Raw genomic sequence first — 20,586 nt, 5'->3', positions numbered from 1 at the left:
AGGACTGTCTGTACTTTCATGCTTGGTTACTATTTTGATTCCATGCCAGCCAGAAAAGTCCATCTCAACATTGTTCCTGTGAAGTGACCCAAATAAGATTTAAGGGAATACTCTGGATGGTAATAATCTTTGAGCTTCAGAAGCCAGGTTCTCCATGACAAGCAAGGCCAGCCATGGCTTCTACCCAAAGCCTATGAATTTAAAAAGAACTGTGTGGAGATATTAAAAAGCAAAACTCATGAGAACAAAATTCTGCCACAAACAGACCCTGTGAATTTCACAGGCTATTGTAGTTAGTTTTCCAGCTGCTATTAACATCTCTCCCCACTTGCAAGCATATGCTTTATCATCCATCCTCTTTAACTGGCACTGGGAGCGCATAGGTGTACCATTAAATAGAGGTAGACAGGAACTACAGGCAGATTAGACGGCAGAAGCAGCGGTTTACTGTTAGCTGGCAGTCCGTCAAATGTCATGAGGTACATAGGGAGGGGACCCATGGAGTCTGGTTACCATGTCTATAGTCAACAGGACCCATATCCTTATAGGGATGTAGCCTGAAGGTCCAACATGTGGGTAATTGCTAGTGGTGGCTGTGGTGGCCATCGGGGGAGCGGTGGTGAGGAGGGGGAGCAGTGGTGAGGAGGGGAAGCAAGGAAGGGGGAAACGGGAAGAGTATAATTGTGGGCGGGGACACAGACTACAACGTGGGGACCGAATATGTATGTCCGTCTGAACCCTGCATGCTGGGTACAAATGCTCACTGATTCTCACACAGTCTTTTCTAAGATTCTGGCCAACAACCCTGTCTTTAAAGCTTTATTTCTACTTTGTTTTCAACTGCTCTACCTCTGGCCTTCAATCTTGTTAAACGGCACTTTTGCGTTCACACGACCTCAGTAAGTAACACTGAAGATTCAGAAGCACTGCTCTGTCACCCTGATGAAAGGCAGTTCTGGGCCTTCAGGAAAGTAGTACCTGTGGAGGAAAGTACACGGGATCAGGAAGGGGCTCCCTCCCAGTCACAGGTCTGTCCCGGGGCCACTTCACCATGGTAGGTCTCAGCTCTTTTGAAAGACAATCCTTGCCCCAAGTCATTTACCATAATGACTGGTCTTTAAAATAGGTTAACAGAAAAGTAATCTGCAAATTGTGAAACTAAGCGCTTTTATTCTAAATTCAATTGCATTCACATAAAAATTCCAGTTTAAAAACAAACCTAAAAAAACATTCAAACAGAGTAAGAAGCCAAACTAACCCTAAATATCCCTTCTTCACCAGACTAGACTTGTCATTCCACTCCAAGATATAAAGGCAAGCTTGCCAAGGCAAAGAACAAGGCTTCTACATTTTTCTTCTCCTCCTCCTCTTCTGCACTCAAAAACCACTCATTTTGTCAGATCCAGAAGATGAGGGAAAAGTTGAACTCCACAAATAATAATCTTCAGAGGTGAACCAAAAATAATATTAAGGAAAAAAGTTAAAAACAAAAACAATGATTTTGTTTCAGATGCAAATGCTTCACCTGCCCAGATTTTTTTGCTGTGAACTTTTTGGCAAGATCAAAATCTCAGGAAATTCCAAACAAATGAAACTCTGAGGGCAAATTAGGAAAAAGGATCTAACTTAAGAGCCCAAACACGCTCCTCCCATTCTCGTCCGGTTCCTCGCTTTTAGAGAGGACCACCAAACGAACCACAAAATCATATGCTAACAAGAGCTTTGCTTCCTGCAAGCTGACAGCTCTCTGGCTTTGAATAAATGCTTCTATTTCCTGTCAGCATTGGTCAGTCCGAGCTACCAAACTTATGAAGTCTGAACAAGAGGCTCATACCACTGACTCTCTCATACTTGGCCAGCACACTGGAGCACAAGGGCTAAGAAACCACAGGACAACTGCCCCTCCAGAGCGGCATGGCCTGTGCACGGCAGAGACAGGACCAGCTGGGGAAGGCAAGGACGGATTATGGATGAGACTTAGTTCCGGCACATGTATCTGGGACTTGGTCCACTGACATGAAGTCTGACTATATACAAGGCACCCTGAGGGAGACACCAAGAATCGCACATCGTTCTAGCTCAGAAGGGTCCTCTACTCTCCCTGGGGAGGTATGTAAAGTTAATGTAAAGGGCGATAAAGAAAACAAAGTGTGTGCTAAATTGATGGTGAGTATCAACGGTTCACACAATACCGCGAAATCGAGGCCTTGTTTCCAATTCATGAACCTTCCAAATAGCACAGCCCATGTCTTCACGCAGGAACTATTAGGCCCTCTCTGCACGCCAGGCACTGGGCTGGGTACTAAGAGATGCAAGTGACGGACATGAAAGCAGTCCTGCCCCTTCTAACCCTGGGTGGTTGGTTACCTGGCGATAGGGAAGTACTCAGGCTATGAGGGACCAATGGCTATAACTGCGGTATAATCACACAGAGTGAATGAAAGGGGGAAGCACAGGAGCCATGGGAGGACCTAGAAGAGGCACCAAACTTGGACATGGGGAAAGGGGAAATCAGAGAAATCATCCTCAAAAGGATTCCTAAGGTGACTGAAAGGAAGGCTGAGAGAAGCAGCAAAGCAGAACATTCCAGGCGGAGCAAACGGCACCTGCAAAGGCCTGTGGGACGCAGACAGCACTGACATCTCTGGAACCAAAAGCGCTCTGGAAAGCCGCACCCGAGTGCAGGGGTGGGTATGTGCGCGCTCTGAATTCAGGGGCCACAGTGACTTCCCGGGGGAACAAACGAGACAGCCGGGGAAGAGCAGAGTCGGAGGAAAGGAGCAACTCCCCCGGCATGGTGAGTGTCAGGACTAGCCAAAGAGGAGCTGCCACAGGAAGAAAGGGGAAAGCGGTGTGGAAGCTGGGATGCGAGGGCATTCAAGAAGCAAACCGAAGTCAACTGTGTTAAATGGTGTCACGGTGAGGATGCAGTACCCACTGGGGGAGCAACAAGAAGCGAACAGGGAGCTGTCAAGAATTATTTTAGTGGCCTGGTAGGGTGAAGCCTAGCTTCCCTGGGTGAGCAGTGACCGGGAGGTGAATAACAGACTCAGCGACCTGTCCACTGAGAACATTCCGCCTGCAGAAGGGAAGGATACCACGGCGGCTTCAGGGAGAACTGCAGCTGGAGGAAGCCTGTCAGCGCTTAAATGGTCCGTGTAAACTGGCAACAGAGAGGGAGGGCTAAGGACACATACCTGGAAGTCTCTGAACTGTGACTTTTGCCTGGAGCAGGTGAGCTGGGATGCTGTCAAGAGCACAGACACAAGGGTTGCCTGAGACAGGAACAAAGGCTCCTTTTCCCTCGTGAGAGAAACGAGGCAGAAAGGATGGCAGGTAAGCGTTAGATATGACGGCCAGAGCTGATGGCCAAAGACCTAAGGTGAAAGGCTGGACTTCTGGCGGCTCAGTCTACCCACGGAAGTGGGCGATTTTCCCCAGCGGCACTTAGGAGTCGGGGTCCAGCGGGAGCAGGCAGGTGGCCAGCCTGGTGCAGAGCTAGCATTGGTCAAGGGTGCCGATGGCTAGAAGATGGGCAAAAGGGCTGGGGCTGCTGCAGAGGCAGCATTTCAAGTGACTGACCAAGGTCGTAGATGCACAAGGTGAGACGTGGACTCGGGGTCCGAAACGGAGCCACTGGAAACCCAGAGGAGGGGAAGTGACTGCATGAGGGCATGTGGAAGCACACGGGGCTGTGACTGGACCACGGTGATCTGTCAAAGGCACAGAAGACCCCAAGGCCGGGGCATGCCTATGGGAAGGAGGTGGCAGAACAAGAGGGACAAGGTGAGGCTGTAGGGTTAGTGGGCTGCCCGACATGGTCCAGGGATGACAGCAGCCTTGAAATAGAAGACACTTACTTGTGAGCCAAGTAAATTATGGGGAGTGGGGAGGGATGCAGAGGGGCCCATTTACAGGCAAGTGATTGAACAATTCCCCAATATGGCAATTTACCGACTAGGAAAGCCCGATGGAACCCTCCCTGTGAGGCACACAAACCCACATCTGCACCTCCCCTCCGACCCCAAGTGTCTCACCGTCCTCAGGCATAATCAACGACCTGGGGGTCCTATCTAGAGTATGGACTTCTATAAAGAATGCCTTTTTAGAATTCTTGTGTTTTTTTAAAGATTTTATTTATTTATTTTTAGAGAGGGGGGAAGGGAGGGAGAAAGAGAGGGAGAGAAACATGAATGTGTGGTTGCCTCTTGCGCGCCCCCAGCTGGGGACCCGGCCCGCAACATGGGCAGGCATGTGCCCTGACTGGGAATCAAACCTGCGACACTTTGGTCCGCAGGCCGGCACTCAATGCACTCAATCCACCGAGCCACAGCAGCCAGGGCCCTTTTTATAATTCTTATTCACCCCTGTCTTAAAAACAACTGCTTTCCCCTGCAATGTTTTGGCCATTTAATGGCTATGTTTTAGTGAATCTGTTGAGAGGTTTGTGAACTACTGTTTTTCTACTCCACACGTCTACTTCTGCTATGTAAATGACTCCAAACTAAAACTAGGAGGAAAAAACCCACACTTTAATCCTCTCCCTATCATTAAAAGAAAAACAGTCAAAGCTTTTTATTCTACTTTGTCATCCATTGTTAAGGAAAACTCTCCCCCTTTCAAGTCTTTAATGACTTGTAACTGACAATTATTTTTTTAACTGTCAAACTCAGTACTTCTTCCATACATAACCTTCGTAGCTAGAATTAGAAGGGAAAAAAAAAGATGTTTTCACAACTTCGATGGATTGCAGCTATCTAATCCTGACTGCTTCTATAAGGCAAGAAAAATCTAGTAAATATGTAAATGGAAAACAAGCAATAATCATTAAATCATTTAGGATTCTCAAGATGATAATTTTGGTTTAAATCAATCATAAAAAAATTACAGAATTTGTAATCACATCCAAAATATAAGAATGCCTAAAACTTAAAGCCTATCCTTTAGTCATTAAAAATCAGATAATTATAAGTAAACTTAAGTTATTTTACAAGGCACTTGACTTGAAAGAATCACTAAAATAAAGCCATGTGTGTATGAAGAACTGCTAATAAGAAGACCACATAGTGGGATAAGCCAGCCAGGATCATTAAAAATATCCTTTAAAATTCACAATGAATAAATGAGACCTTTATTTTCAAAGTGTCAGCTGCAAATCAGGGGGTTAGCCACATATTTTCAATTTATTCTTACTGAATCAGGCTTATACTTAAAGATTCTTTTAAAAAATATTCTGCGCATTAAATGCATTATAATTCTGTTTTTTACACAGGCTAAAGAGAGTATCTGCAAACATACTTGGGGTGAGAAGAATAAAACTCTTTACATGGTTACCAGTTCATTGCAATGAACACTGCTTGACCTGCCTACGAAGTGCAGTGCGTCTGGGTTGGTGGTTTGGGGCTATGGGACTCACCAGGACACAGACACCCTCCTGGAGAAGACGCCACACAGACTTCACTGCATGGTGGTGTGGGTGTGAGGTCAACGCCACACTGCAACCTCCACTACGTCACCCTATTAGAAGGGTTCAGAGGCCATTATCACAATCAAGGTGAGAAGTAATGGTAGAGGAAGGAAATAGAAAAGAAGGGACAGAGGGGAAAAAATTATATATACAGAATTTTAATATATATATATATATATAGGGGTGGGCAAAAGTAGGTTTACAGTTGTTTGTATGAAAAATAATACAATAATTAATAACTCATACAAGAATAAACTTGTGTACTCACAACTGTAAGCCTACTTTTGCATATCTATCTATCTAGAGACAGAATATGAAATTTGGCAGGTGGAATGAGACAAGAAAGGTTACAACTTAAGGGGAGGAAAATCAAATACGCTCCTACACTTGCAAGTTAAAGTAATGTAACACGTAATATGAACAGAGAAGGGTAAGGAGAAGCAAGCCCCAGATTAGGGGTCTGGAGAACATATGGGGCTTTCACCTACTTGCCCTTGGAGTCTTCACTTAGATATCACTTTTAAAGACTCTCCCTACCTAATAGGTCCTCCATCTGTTTTCCCTGCTCCCAGTCCCAATAAGCTGCCTCTCCCTGGGTGCCCCCACAATACCTGGAACCTAGGGCTATGAGAGCTCTCTCTCTCTCTCGGAACTGGGACTGTCTCTGTTCAGCCCTTTTACTGATGGACTGTTAAGTATTAAGCTTCTTAAGGACAAGGACCAAATCTTGCTCACCACTTATGCCGGCTATCTAGCACAGAGCCTGGCACCTAGGACCTGCTCATGTATCTGCTGAAGAGCTGAATGAATGCACTCTGCCTGCAAGGAGCTTACAATCTAGAATAGAAAAGGAAAGGGAGGATAGATGAAAAGCTTCATGGAGAAGTGGGTCTTCAGTTGCGGATTTTCATTTCATACATACAAAAAAAGTATAAAGCGGCTATGCCATCAAGCCACGGGATTCAGGAACTCTAGAACGCCAAGCTAGGTTTGTCCTTTAGAGATGCAGCTTTGGGGAGGAAGGTACAAAACTTAGAACAATGACCTCGATTGTTTTATAATGGCAAAGACTATTCCTTAACTATTTATTGCTTGTTCTAGTTTGTCATATACAACATATCTCTGTGAAATAACAGATGTTCAAGAAGGACCAAAGAAAAAGCATGTCCTACAATACAGTATGTACTTCTGTTGCTAAATGGAAATAGACTTTTCACAACACACATTCTTTGCAGCCTATATATTTATTTGACTTTTATTATGGCTATCATTTACTTCACCCCTTGATAGAAAAGGTAAGGTAGAAACCATCTAATCATAAACTCAGACAGATGACAAATAGTATCATTTCTAATCCCAAAGCAAGCATATTTGGGTCATTCCTTTTTATCAATTCCCATACGGACCACTCAACTCAGTTTCCAAGTTGGTCATCAAAAACAGTTTGTGGAAATAACTGAGCACGGGACAAAAGTCCAGTCACACTGCTCAAGGTGGAAAAAAAAGACGGTCACTTCCAACTTCCTCAAAGCAGCGGAAAGGGTGTTAGGATGAAAGGAGAAAGGAGAAAAGAAGCGTCTGGGCTATGATTTGATCCTGGAGTTCAATGACAAGGGCACTCTCTCAGGCATTTTCACACTAGCCACCACACCTTTGCCTCTGGGTAATCTTTCCTTGCTTACGAGGCTGAGACATCTTTTTGAAATTATCTTAAATCTAGCATTAATATCAAACTCCAAGAAAAAAGCCCAGCCTGGAGTATAGGGGTGGCAAACTCAAGGGCATCCAAAGGCTGGGCTGCACACATAAGTGAGGACAATGTGACTCGCCAGGGGACTATAAAACTAAAGAACACACGTGTCTGTCCAGCAGGCGCAGCAGGGTGCCTCAGCTCAGCAGATGACTGCCAAGGGGGGCCCAGACAGTGTATTTCAGGTTTTTCAAGAGAAGCCAGAAGTCTGGATTTGTATGCGATTTCTCCTGATTTATAAACAATGGCCAAAAATTCAACCCCTCTTTTTATTAAAACATTGTGTGGACCAAGCAAAATATGATTGTGGGTGGCCAATTTGTGATTATCCAGGTAGGAGGTCAGAAAACTGGGCAAAGGTCAAAATCTACAAACGATCCCTTCCTTTGTCCTAGGAAGTCAGGGAGGCTCAGCACAATTCCTCATCTCTCTTTGCAGTTGTGTGTAAGGGTGAGCACACAAAGCTGGCTTCAGGACATGGGAGACCTCACTCAGGCAGAGAACATCCAGGCTCCGACACCTAATTGTCCTCCTGAAACATTTCCAATCAAAGATCAATTTACAGTGTATAATAAATGGTACCGCAGGCAAAGCACTTTGCACAGTGCCTGGGACACACAAAAGAATTCAGTCAACGTGAGCCATCATTGAGTTTTATTATGAATGCGGGTGGAACACAGATCAGACTGTGCATTTCTCCACTGAATGGGAGTTTCTGAACCAATTACAAAACCCAATAATCCCCTTTAAACATGAGAAAAATTTCAAAGGGAACTGCATTCATCAATGTGGCACTTGGCAATTTTATAAAATAATGATTTATCCCTTCACAGAGCTTTTATTATTTTTAAAGAACATAATAATGGATTTTTTAAAGTTTTAAGCTGAGTTAATATGAAATTGTAAAGTTCTGTCCCACTTTTAGAAAAGGGGGATCACAAGGCACCCAAATCCAGCTTGAGTAGGACACGAAGCCCCATTTTTCCCCCAAAAGGCTGCCCTACTTCCCTGGTTCCTCGTGTGGCTAGGCCGTTGCAGGATGTTAGATCTGAATCATGCTATCAGGCAGTCCAGTCCCATCGCCACATTTTAAGACCCTGTATGTAACCCCTTCCAGGTCCCACAGCAGTCCAAGGCAAGCTCAGAAGCCCCAGCCCTCTCCTTCCATTACCTCACAAGTCCCTGGAGGCATGCGTGTTTGGGGTGGCTGGTTAAGGGCAGCGGGGCAGCTGGGGACTACAGCTCTGAAACAAAACTGTTCTGTGTGAAACCCGTAATCAGCTTTGCAAACAGACACAACCCCAGCCCTTAGGAGCAAAAGACTGTCACCTAAAGGGACAGGCCAGGGAAGGTTTCCTATGCTTCAATACATCTCAGGCTGGTTGGAATCTCTTAAAAATCCTCTAATATCAACTATACCCTTTTAGCCACTTGCTTGGAACAAGAGTTCCAAACCTCTTTGAAAAAACCTACTTTACTTACTGGGAAAGAAGAGCCACTAAGCAAAGGAGTCTATGATTTTCAAATAACATTACTATGCTTCAAACTGTCCAACTTCCAAAGTACTGAGAAGTATTCTTTGAAACTAGCCTAAGTAGAGAATATAGATTGTGTCCTACATTCAAAATTTGTCTTTCTAGAAAGCATGTTTTAATGTCAAAGGACATAAAGCAAGCTGTGGATCGGAGACTAAAATTAGCTAGACCACAAATAACCTAGCATACTTATCACTTCCTTATGATCAACCTACAAAAAGCAAACACTAAAGGCATTTACAAAACTAAAGGTGTGGTGCCAAATTAACCCCTTAACTTCAGCTGTATCCTTTCTTCCTTCTCAAATGGACCTGGAGTGTAAGCATGACCAAAAAATGACATTTTATTAATGTGAAGGCAAGTGCGAGGGAGACCTTTGGAGCGAAGCTCTGCCCTGTGAATAAGGCGGCATGCACAGTGCAGTTCTTAAGTGGTTAGAATGGTAACCACCTCCTTAGACCGAGGATAGGAAATTTCAGACGACGGACCACACCCATCTCCAGCTGGGTTTCACACTGAGCATGCAGGACGCCCCGGGCTCCCACTTCAGACCAAAGCCTGGCTCCATCCCCTACAGCCATTTATTCCCTGCTTCCAAAAGCAACACCTTCCCGCACACAAAGCTGGTTGGGAAACACAAAAGCTTGTTGTCACCAAGCAGGGGAACAAGTTCAAAAGGAAGTTTAGTTGACAAATATGTATTTGTGAAAAAAAGGTAAAGGGTTTGTTCATCTTCAGCTGGTTTTACAGTGTTTCTCTGCACGGTCACTATGCTTCCTAAGGTCTCTGGGGCAAATTCAAGCTCACGAAGAAAGGAAACAAGTGCTGAAATAAAGATGATACAGAAGCTACCAGCTGCCACTGGAGACTCCCCAATGGTGGTGTTACTCAAACTCTTGAGAGCATTCTTATTAGCAGGTAGAAAAATAAGGGGAAGTAGCAGCCCTGGGCAGCTATTTGTGGTGAGAACAGATGGAATGAAACGCTGCTGATGACACTAACATCCCCAGGGCATGTCAAGAAGACAGCCACGAGGACATGAGGGCTGTTTACATGTACTTAGAATCAGTAGCACGACTGGACCCGTTACCTGGAATCCCAGGATCACCGATGTGGATTCCCAAGAAATAGTCAAGGCATGTGTGGCCCAGCTGATTCTTACATGTGGCTGAGCCACCCGGTGTTCTGGGGGTTGCTCTAGATACGGCGTGGTGCCTGTACACCCCACGTGGCGCAATGCAGCTTCCTGACCTTGCACCATTCTGTTCCGCCCCACCGCCGAGGTCAATCCTAAAGACCCTGGTAACAGGGAGGCGGTGTCCAGGTAGTGGAGAACAATAATGCTCTTGTCTCTAAGATGCTCTTAAAATATAGCCTAAATCAAGGTAAAAATAACAGAACAATGACAACAAAAACCACAAAACAAAACAGCCTCCCCCCAGATATCTGTGACCCCGTGAAGGCCCATTTTGCCTTTATCCTCGCGGCCGCAAACTGAACCCTGACTATTTGAATAGTGAGGCCGCACAAAATCTGGAAGGGCTAAACATAACAGTGACCCACGTTTAACTGTCAGGGAATGTAAAGCTAATTTACCGCATTATGCTAAATGCAACTTGCCTCTTTGTTCTCTTGAGTGAACTTATATTCAGAATGGATTTCATCCTCAGACATTTTTAAATAAGCCCGTGTTCTTAAGAGAGCTCCAACTATCTGGAATAATTACTTGATGACCACTTTCCTGTAAGCAATTCACAATAATGTTCAATCCTCCAAGTTAATCAGTGCTCATCAGAATAAAAACTAGCTAAGCTGTTTGCTGGAATTCAGCATGGCAATGTTTAAATGAGATTCTTCAAAAGGAAGAGAAGCACCAATACGAGATCCATGAAGAAAGAAAAACAGGAGGAGGTGTTTCATAACAGTAATGGAGACAAGGAATCGCTTTCCTTCTCTTATCGCTAACCAATAAATTTTTTAAATACAATTTTGGAGACCTAGCTTTGCTATGCTCATCTTATCTTTGCAAGTGATGTCGCTCACCCACAAAAGCCACAAACACAGCGGAGGCTTTTCCTTCTTCATCTGTAAAAGAAAACATGCCTCGCTCAGTCTTTGGGAAGAAAGCTCTGCAGTAAAAGAGAAGAAGCCCCCCAGGCCACAGGCCACTTGGGCCCAAAGGTTTCTGTCAACAGTGGTTAAGCCTCAATAAGGATTTAGAATTTCCCGGCACAGCACCTGATGAATAGTAGTGGGGAATACATATACGCTCCAAAGAAAATACAGGCCTCAAGTGCTACTTTGCTAATAAGCCATGTTTACTTTTTGAGTCCATACTAAAGAACTAACTTTTGGAAGCACCAATTCGAAGTACCATGGTGTACCATAAAATGTTACCGTCTTGGTAGAAACAAAAATATTCAGAACTAATTGAATGTCACTTAAAAAAAAAAAGACTGAAAATCATTTACTTCTAAGATGCTCTTAAAATACAGCCCAAGTCAGAATAAAAAGTAGTTATTACTTTGTCTGCGGTGTGACTTGTACCACAACCCAAAGATCAACTGCTTTGGGGGAGGGGGACTAAACTTTTCTTTGGCTATTTATTTTGGGGGGTAAAAAAATCTTCCACGTGAAATGGTCTTTTTTCCAGTTTTCAGACATGCAAAATTTATAAACTGTCAGTCACAGACTCATGATTCTGTCAAGCTGCCTTGAATAAGAAGGCAGCAGCTAGTAAACAAGGAAGTCCCAAAGTAAAGCATCATTTCTAAAATGCTGGAGACTTAGGTACTTTCTTCTCAAGTATGGCAAATATGTAAACTATCACTCTATTCAAATGAAGTTTAGACCAGATGTTGGTTTCTTTAAAAAATTACAACATAAAGGGCAGCTACTCTTTAAGTACCTAGCTAGGGCTGAATCTTTCGTAAATTCTTAAGAATCAGTTCCTCTATCTTTTACAGGAAAAACCACCCAATTGCCACTTAAGAGAAAAAATAACTCATGTGTTAGGGCTACTCATTTTCCCACATTGCTAAATCAAATGAAGACTACTTATTAAGAATGCTTTATTTAGTACCTCTTGGGAAAAAACAGACAATTCTTTTGCATTCTTAACTGTCCTCACGAAACTCCTATACATTTCTGAGCCTGAGTATACCCGCCAATGCCCACACACCTTACAGAACTGAGTACCCACTGCAGTGTTTCACAAGGATCGCTTCAAGAACACTAAATCTCCTTTGTGAGCACATTAAAGACTTTTATTACTTGAAGTCAACGTGGTGATCAGTTAGTCCAGGATAACTTTTACAAAGGAAGGGACTGAAGCCCAAAGAAAGGACGGTGCCTACCCAGCACTGTTGCTGTTGAAGGTAAGACTAGAGAAAAAGCAAAAGATTAGACGACTCTGTTGGCCCGAAGGGTGGTCTGACCCAAGGCCAAAAATGTTAGCCTTCGTCATGTATACTTTGAAACAAATCACACTTTGTAGGGTCATTCCTCTACTGAGAACCATATTTTATAACCCACAATCAAAAAAACATTTTACAAACCAACTACATGCAAAGGCCTTCTAGAAGGCATGTGAGGACAAGTCAAGAGGGAAGAGAGAGAGTAATTCAATAATTCTTAGAGACAGATGTATCACCTGCAGACTTCCTAGTAAGTTCGCCTCAGGCCAAGTAAAATTTGTTGTTCAATTTCAAGTTCTTGTGAAACAAGCTGGTGATAGCAACTTCTCCCGGGTAAGACAGGCCTGAGCCTCTCTTCCGAGCCACCCAGGGGACAATCCTAAGCTGCCTCATCCGGCCCTGGCGCCCAGCGCGGTGTCCTCTCTGAGGGAGACCCCTGCTATGAGTACCATCAGCCCCGCTCCCTAGGACGGGAGCTGGGAACCATGTCTCGTCCGTCCTGTGTCCGGTATCGCCAGGCCCGGCGAAGCACTGACAACAAACGCAACCCCCGCGTCTGCCAGGCACTTACTCTGCGCCAGGCGCAGGGGACACCAGGGCGAATGGGAAAGCTGGACTCCCTGGCCCCGGGAAGCTTGGCCTCCGGAGGACACAGACCCGGATCTAAAGAAACCGCCCCCCTGAGAGCGGGGCTTCAGAAGAGGTAAGCATGAAGGTGCGTGGCAGCGCACAGGTGAGGGGGCCAAGCCTCAGTGAGCGCAGGCGCAGGGCCGCGGGGCACAGGCGCAGGGCCGCGGGGCACAGGCACACGGCCGCGGGGCACAGGCACGCTAGCCAGAGCGCTGGGCCAAGGTACGGAGGGGGCAAGGGGAGGATGGGTCAGAAAGTCGCTGCACCTGCCGGTGTGGCTGCCACAGAAGGTACATGGGCGGGGACAGCTGGGACCTGGCTGCCGTACTAAGGCGTTTGCACCTTACCGGTATTAAAAAAGTTCCAGAAATAATTAAACAGAGGAATGACAGGCTCAGGTCTGTTTTTAACACAACTACTCGCAATAATATGAAGAATATACACAGCCACGGGTAGGGGGAAGATATGGAGAGACTTCGAGGGACCATGTTAATATGTAACTGGTGTCCCTCACTGAAACTAGAAATGGCTGTAGTAGCGCAGTATAGGCAAAATTTGAGAACTACACCGCTGGGGTGGCAGCAAGGATGCTATGGTGACCAACCAACAAATGCGGTAGGGGGAGTCAAGAGCTTGTCCGAAGTCCCCAGCACGCCTGGACACTCAAAACACACACCAAGCGCCTGGTCCCAAACTCCGCTGCCTTGGAAACAATGACCCAGTTAGACTTCCCATTTTCCGGAACATGGGCAGTAACAAGAAACATGCCCAGCCTATCTGTCAGTATTAGCTGGTTACCATGAACAAATGAATACAAACACCGTAGGGAGGAATGCCAGAGCGTGCAAAATACATATGGGTTCAGGTAGGCTTAAGAAAAGTACCTGCAATTAAAAATACATCAAAGAACAAACTTTCTACACTCTAAAATATCGGAGAACAGACAATATTTTTTAAAAAAGGAAAAGAAAAGGCACAATCATTATTCCAATAGTTTATGCTCTGAAAACCCCCTCCAGGAAATTTTGTATTCATTTCTATCATGAAATTCAGTATGTATTCAATTACATTATTCAATACCAGGTATTTTCATAGGTTTGGGGGAGCTATTCATGCTAAAACGCAAAATGCCATGGGAAGGCCATACAGCCCAACAGCAGATCATTGGCAACTGAAAATCATATGCATTACCATTATCCCCCCGCTGAGCTGTGTTTATGTACTTTCAAAAGTACCCGAGGATTCCTATAAATATGCCAGTGATGGCAAACAAATAATGACAGCAGAAAGTTCCCTCCACTATTTCTCCTTGTGCTCCCAGTTAATTTAACATGAACCCAGACAATTACAAAGGTCTTAACGCCATTTCCAAAGTGGTGATGAGACACCTAAATTTAGTTCACTCAAACCAGGGCTAAACAAGAACATTTAGAACTAACGGGTCACTCAAGATGACTAGAACTTCCCAATCTCTCCATGTCATTTCCGTTTGTCTTTGTTTTTTTTTTTTAAGTGAAGTGAGTCACAGTGTATACACATCTGTCTCCCCTCAGAAAATATAGTTTTCCTCTGAAGAGAATGGTATTTAAATAAGCATTACTGGTAATTTTTAATATTCATCTTTTTGGACTAAAACATAAGGTGTATACAAAAGTAAAAAATTTTAGTGAACTACTGTTATAACGTGGTTTTAACCTAGCCAGGCACTAGACGTGTTGCATAATGAAAGCAGGTATAAAAGCAAATGTCAGCTGGAAGAGTGGCCCATTTTACAAAGCCTGCCTCTGACATGGAATAAATCTTGCCCTCAAGTCACAAGCTACAGTTGCAACCTCCTTTATATGAAACAATCAAATCATTCACATTGAAAAGCAGTGAACAGTGTCAGAGAATCAAAGAATTTAGAGATGAGAGAAAGAGCAAACCACCTGACCCAGACCTGAAACTATAGATGGGAGGCAGCTTATGAGCTATTTTCATCCATTCGAGCCCTGTCTTCTCTCATTCTAGCTCCAAAAATCACTCCTTTTTCGCTTTCTGGGTTCTGTCTCCTCTTGGACAGCCAGACCAACTCAAACTCTCAGCTCACTAAGTATTACTTCCACTTTTCAGTCCAGGCATACAATCGTTTAAATGACGGAAAAACAATTTTTAAAGCCATCTACATGTGTTATCAAAGATGGCTTTTTGTAGACCTAACTGCATATTAGTATCTATGCTATTTATTAGCATTAACAGCTAAAAACAGTTATGCTCACAGATAAGGCTTGCAGAGAATCTTTGCCTGACACTCCCGTTTTCTAAGCTGCCACATTCCTCAGCATCTGAGTCTACTCTACCCTTTGTTCATTTCCCAATTGTTGCCAAGTTTTTCCATCTTTTCGTTCTAGTTAGATAAGTTAGCGTCTGAAAAGTAACTGCACTGCCTTGTTTTCAAAATTTTAAGTAGAAATTATATTTTCTAATCACAATAGACTAAGCAAGCTCAAAATGACTGCACAAGGCTGCCCTCGTTGTGACAAGCTATGAACTGTTTTGGTGTTTTTTTTTAACTTCCACTTTCTCCCAACCTGAAACACATTTCTTTGAATTCCTGAAAAAATAATGGTTTCAGTAAATGGACAGACATTTTGGAAAATCTGCCACTTTCAACTCAAGGTCATCGGAACTCTTATGTTTTTAAAAATGCCATACTGCCCAATAAAGAGCCACTTTTCAACTCAAAAAGGAGAAGAGCTTCCGATTTCAATTTTACAAGAAAAATACCTGTAGCGTAGAGGTGATAAAGCCCCTAAGGACAATCTCTAAGGTCAAGAGAGATCACCTCCAGGACTGTGGCAGTCCTTTAGCTGAGGGAATCCCAACATACAGCAATCTTGACTAAGTCTTGGAGTTCAAATGCAGTAGAGAAACTTATGAACAACGAGAGAGATGAAAGGCCCACATGCTCTGAGCCTCTGGCCTAAAACAGTAAGAAATCAAATTCAACCAAGAACTTCTTAGAATATGAACCTGCTGTTGCTAACTCAGTCTCGGTGTTAACAATTCTCCCCAGTGCCTCGGGAGGCCTCCTCTGCTTGTGACAGAGTATACGACAATATCCAAGATTTCAGGGCAAGTTTTTCCATTTAGCGCCACGTGAGACCCCACTGCATTAAATTTAACGTAGACGACATGTCTACACATTCTCAAAGTCGCTAGTAGAATTCACTCAATTGCTAGACACAGGATACAAATTGTATATATTTATCAATCATTCTCATACAGATTACAGTGGTTATAAATATTAGCCTATCAATAACTAATATATGTTCTAGAACACGTAAAAAGAATCCTGTCAAATAAGCTTGATGCAAATCCACATGAAACCAAGCCTGCTGCTCACCGCCCCCCCCCAAAAAAAGCCTTTTGTCAGTCAAGCATACCAAAGAATTGCTTAAAGCTTTTTTCTTTTTTAAGGGGAGCTCAAAATAGACTTTAATACTACCAGCTGATGGAGCTCACGATTTGCCTCTTGAGCCTATAAGCTGGTAACAGAACGAGCTACCTTCTCCCTTGACACAAGTAAGGAAATCTCTCTCTTCTGTGCATCGTTGATTTAAAATGCCGAGTGTGGTTTTGGTTAATCCTCACAACCCCCGCGATGACATTTAGTCAGCGGCACAGTTTTTTTGCGAGGACCTAGCTGCCGGGGAAGGCAGACCGCTTAGCGCTTTTAATCTGATGTTTCCGAGATAGGCAGGAACGCTGCCGTCCTAACTAACTTCTCCTTATGAACCCCCGTGAGCGCCCACAAGCAGACGGGGACCGGGAAGGCCCCGAGCACGTCAGCCACGGCCCAAGGAGAAGATGCTCCTCGGGGAAAGATGCTGCTTCGGGGAAGGTAAAGACGTTCACGCTCCCCGGTCCCTGCAGGAAGGGCGGCACTTCGGCCCCAGCGACGTGGGTACCCCGGGCCTTCCGGCGGACACCGCCGGTGCTCGCGGCTCAGCTCGCAGAGCAAACGTCTCTTCCTCCGACAGACCGCCCTGACCCGCCTCTCTGAGGCGGCCCACCTTCCGTTGGCATGTTTTGTTTTCTTCCCAGCACCTGTCACTATCTGCAGTTATTTGCTTATGTGCTTGACCGGCCCCATTCGACTCTAAGCTCCACGAGGGGTACGGTCCTGTCCGTCTGGTTCGGGAAACACCACCTCCAGCGCCTGAGCAGCGCCTAGCACGGACGGCCACGCCGATCCGTACCCACGAAATGAATGAACAGGAAGGGGGAAGGGGGCTGTCATCCTCGGCCTCCCGACGCGCTGAGACTGGGGGGGGGCGGAAATGTGAAAGAGGGAGGGGGAGCGACCCTGTCCCCCTGGGAGACAAAGGAAGCGAGTCCGGGGTGGTCCAGCCTAGCAGAGGAAGTGGCGGGGGTGTTCTATCAATCCCGGGGGACAAAGAGTGGAGAGGAAGGGGGGCGGGGTCGGGGTGCGAGGGACTCGCGCCGAGAGCCTAGACTGGCGGCCTCCAGACTGAAGAGGTCACCGGGCTGGAGGATGTGAGGCAAGGGAGGGATCAAAGGAGATGGCGAAGGTTCGGGAGTGACGAAGGCCCACCCGACGGACAAAGAGACCGGGGTGGGGTGGGGGGGCGGCCTCGGCGGCCGTCGGATCGAATCCTCAAGCAGCAGGGCCGAGCAGGAGGTCGAGACCCAGAGGGTGAATGGGGCCCGGGGATCTGAGGGAAAGGTTCACGCGGCCTAAGCAAACGGCCTGCCGCGCTCCGTTGCGCTCCCGCACCTGGTAAATGGCCGCCCAACTCCCGGCCCTGTCGATCTGCTCGAACTCCTTTTCCATCTCCATGACGGGCCAGGGCGGCTGCTGCGCCTCCTCTTCTGCCCACTGCGCCGTCTGCCAATCTAGGCCGCGTCGCGCACTCAGCCGGGAGTCCTGCTGCAAGCCTCGACTCCCGCCGCTACCGCCGCCCTAGCCGCTGCTTCTTCATGTCAACCCGGCAGACGGAAGTACGCACCGCTCAGCCTCAGGCTCCGCCCCTCACGCGGGAGGACCAATCAGTGGTGGAGCACGTCGGCCAGTACTTCCTCAGGGCGGGGCCAGGGGGAGGAGCTGGGGAAGCGGCAGCAGCCCCGCGAGACCTCTTGCGGTGCTCGCTCCCTCCTCCGGCAGGGGACTCGGAGCTTGGGCGTGGCGCGCCCCCGTTGCCTAGGCGACCCCGGGGGCCCCGCCCATGGCGCGTGGGTTTGCAAGGCCTCCGGGGATCCTTGAGATCTAACTTCGAGAAGGCCCATTGAGTCACAGGGTGGCCTTGAATTAGCCGTGTATCTTTCCTGCAGCGCCAGGGCCCTGGCCTCAGTGCTCCAAGCTGGAGTATGGGCCTAGGAAGCACGCCCCATTTCCTCCTGCCTCCCGCCTCTGGCCAGATGTCCGCCCTTTTTTTTTTCCATGAAATTTAGAGCTTTATGCTCCACTAGGCTGCTGAGGAAGGTCCCCTGCTGTCTGTACTGCCCTTGTACTGAAATGCCAGATTTCCGTTTGAGGGCTCCAATTTCGGGCGCTGCAAAAATGAATGGATCGGGGTCCTGGATGGAGAGGTCCCTCCAAAGGATCAAGGAAATCTTGCTCAGACTGGACTCAGTGGAGCACAAATTCCATGGTGTATTAGTGTGTCAAATAATGCAGATTTCTGGGTTTAACTCCAAAGGATTCAGATACCAAGAATTTGTGCTTTTTACCAGCGACCCAGCTAATTGTACACCTATGATCCTGGAAGCACACATGAGAAGGGCTGGTCAGGTTGCCCTCCTGCAGGTCCTACTTTAAGCCATCCAGCTCTGGTCTGGCACGTTATATGGAGCGGTGAGCTGCATGGGATCCAAGAACCTAGAGGACCGAATTATCTCTGTTCCCTGCTTGCATCCCAAGCCTGCCCAGAGCAGCTGCTGGTCTTGCCAGTTGAATTAATTCCTTGAGTGCTTGTGGCAGCCGCTGTGCCTGGCATTCCAAGTACACACTCTCAACCTCCGCAACAGTCCTACAACACAGGCACTACTATTATAACCATTTTAGGGATGAGGAAACTGAGGTGCAGAGAAACAAAAGCACTGGTCCAGAGCAGCATTGTACATTGATGTGAAAGCCAGGATTCGAACCCAGTCTCCAAGGGAATGCTTGCTTTGGAGCCAGGCCACTTGGGTCCAAATTCCAGTTCTGCTAAATACTAGCTGTGCAACCTTTAGCAAAATACCTAACCTTTTGCTGCCTCTGTTCCTTCCTTTGTAAAATTAGGATAATAAAGGTACCTACCTCACAGGGGTGATGTGAACATTGAGTGAGTTTAGTGCTATTAGAATAGTGAGTGGGTCAATAAATATTAGCCCTAATTATTACATACTGCCAAATAATAGCAAATGGGGAGGTAAATGAATTCTTATTGAATAAATGCTGTTGGTTTCATAGGCAGCGGCTTTAGGAACTGAGTGTTCCATGGAAGAAATTAACAAAAGATGCTCATTTCAGTGAAAAGTGTGGGAGCCCCCCACTTGGAGGCTACATAATTTAAGTCTTAACCAATTTAAGTGACCCTCCAGGCTCCAGTGTGCTCTTCCTGCCCTTATTGGTTTGAGTGTTGGTTTGTCTGGTACTCACAGAACTTGGGGGAAGAGGGAATAGGGCTGATACATTCCTATTCCTGTGGGCTGAGTTAAGTAAGTAAATAAATCAAATGCCCATCTGGAGTCCAATGGCCCTCATGCCTGCAGGGAGTGTCACCCAACGATGGGAGTGGCCTTTGAGTGGGGCCAAAGCTATGCACAAGATCTTGAAAGAGAAGAGGGGGACTGCGGCAGTCCAAAGCAGGGTCCAAGTTTGGGGTGTTGAGTGGCTGTGTTAGTTTCCTAAAGGTGCTGTAACAAATGACCACAACTATGTGGTTTAAAACAACAGAAATTTACTTCTGAACAGTTCTGGAGGCCGGAAGTCTGAGATCAATGGGGCTGACAGGGCCACACTCATTCTGAAGGCTCCAGGGGAGAACCCTTCCTCCACTCCTCCCACTGCTGGTGGCTCATTGCTCCTTGGCTTGTGGGAGCATCACTACAATCTCTGTCTCCATTTTTACACAGTTTTCTTCTCTGTGTCTCCTCCTCTACCATCTGTTTAATCTCCTTCAACTTCTTGTCTGATAATTTGGTGGGGAGGAGGAGGAACCCATGGTGCTGGAGTCTGCATGCCTTTCTGAGGCTTCATTTCATCTGTAAAGCTCTCCAGTTCCCTGCCAAGGCCTGGCCTTGAACCAACCCAGCCCTGGTATCCCCCAGAGATATGATGGTGGTGATGGGAATCTTTTTAGTGATGACTGGTTAGAAGATAAACAAATGACCATGCGTCATGAGAACTGAAACCTTTTCCTGGCAGGCATGATGTCACCCGGTTTCTCTGGCCTTTCCTTCACAGGTTTAGCTAATGGAGGGAATCAATGACCCATTAAACTTTTTAAAATGTCCTAAAGAGTTGTCAATGGAGAAGGATGGCTGTTTCCCAAGGATCATTGACTCCTAACTTAGCAGTGTCAGCAAGCTGCCTGGTAAAATCGGTCCTGGTCTTTTTCCTGGCAGATGGCTCAGTGTTAAGAGCTTGGGATCCAGAGTGAGACCAAATTGGTCTCTGATGAAATGCCATGTCCTCAGAGAGGCCCCTTCTGATGCTTCCTAATAAACAGTGCCCGTCACTCTATCCCTTTTCCTTCTTAGCACTTACCAGGCATTTGGTGTCATGTTTTCTCCCTGGTG

General features: G+C 46.1%; 1 protein-coding gene across 1 annotated transcript in view; it reads right to left on the bottom strand.

Annotated features, from left to right (window-relative positions):
• PTPN1 (protein tyrosine phosphatase non-receptor type 1) overlaps positions 1 to 17,816 on the bottom strand; it is a 60,837-nt gene extending 43,021 nt beyond the window's left edge. The window contains exon 1 of the mRNA XM_090286561.1: positions 17,579 to 17,816. Within this exon, the coding sequence (XP_090142687.1) occupies positions 17,579 to 17,641 (63 nt within the window). The 5' untranslated portion in view covers positions 17,642 to 17,816. The remainder of the gene's footprint in view (positions 1 to 17,578) is intronic.
• Positions 17,817 to 20,586: the final 2,770 nt, after the last annotated feature.

The sequence above is a fragment of the Furipterus horrens genome, unplaced genomic scaffold (assembly GCF_987537825.1).
Source record: "Furipterus horrens unplaced genomic scaffold, mFurHor1.1.pri manual_scaffold_8, whole genome shotgun sequence".
Lineage (NCBI taxonomy): Eukaryota > Metazoa > Chordata > Mammalia > Chiroptera > Furipteridae > Furipterus > Furipterus horrens.
This window is presented reverse-complemented; position numbering and strand designations above follow the sequence as displayed.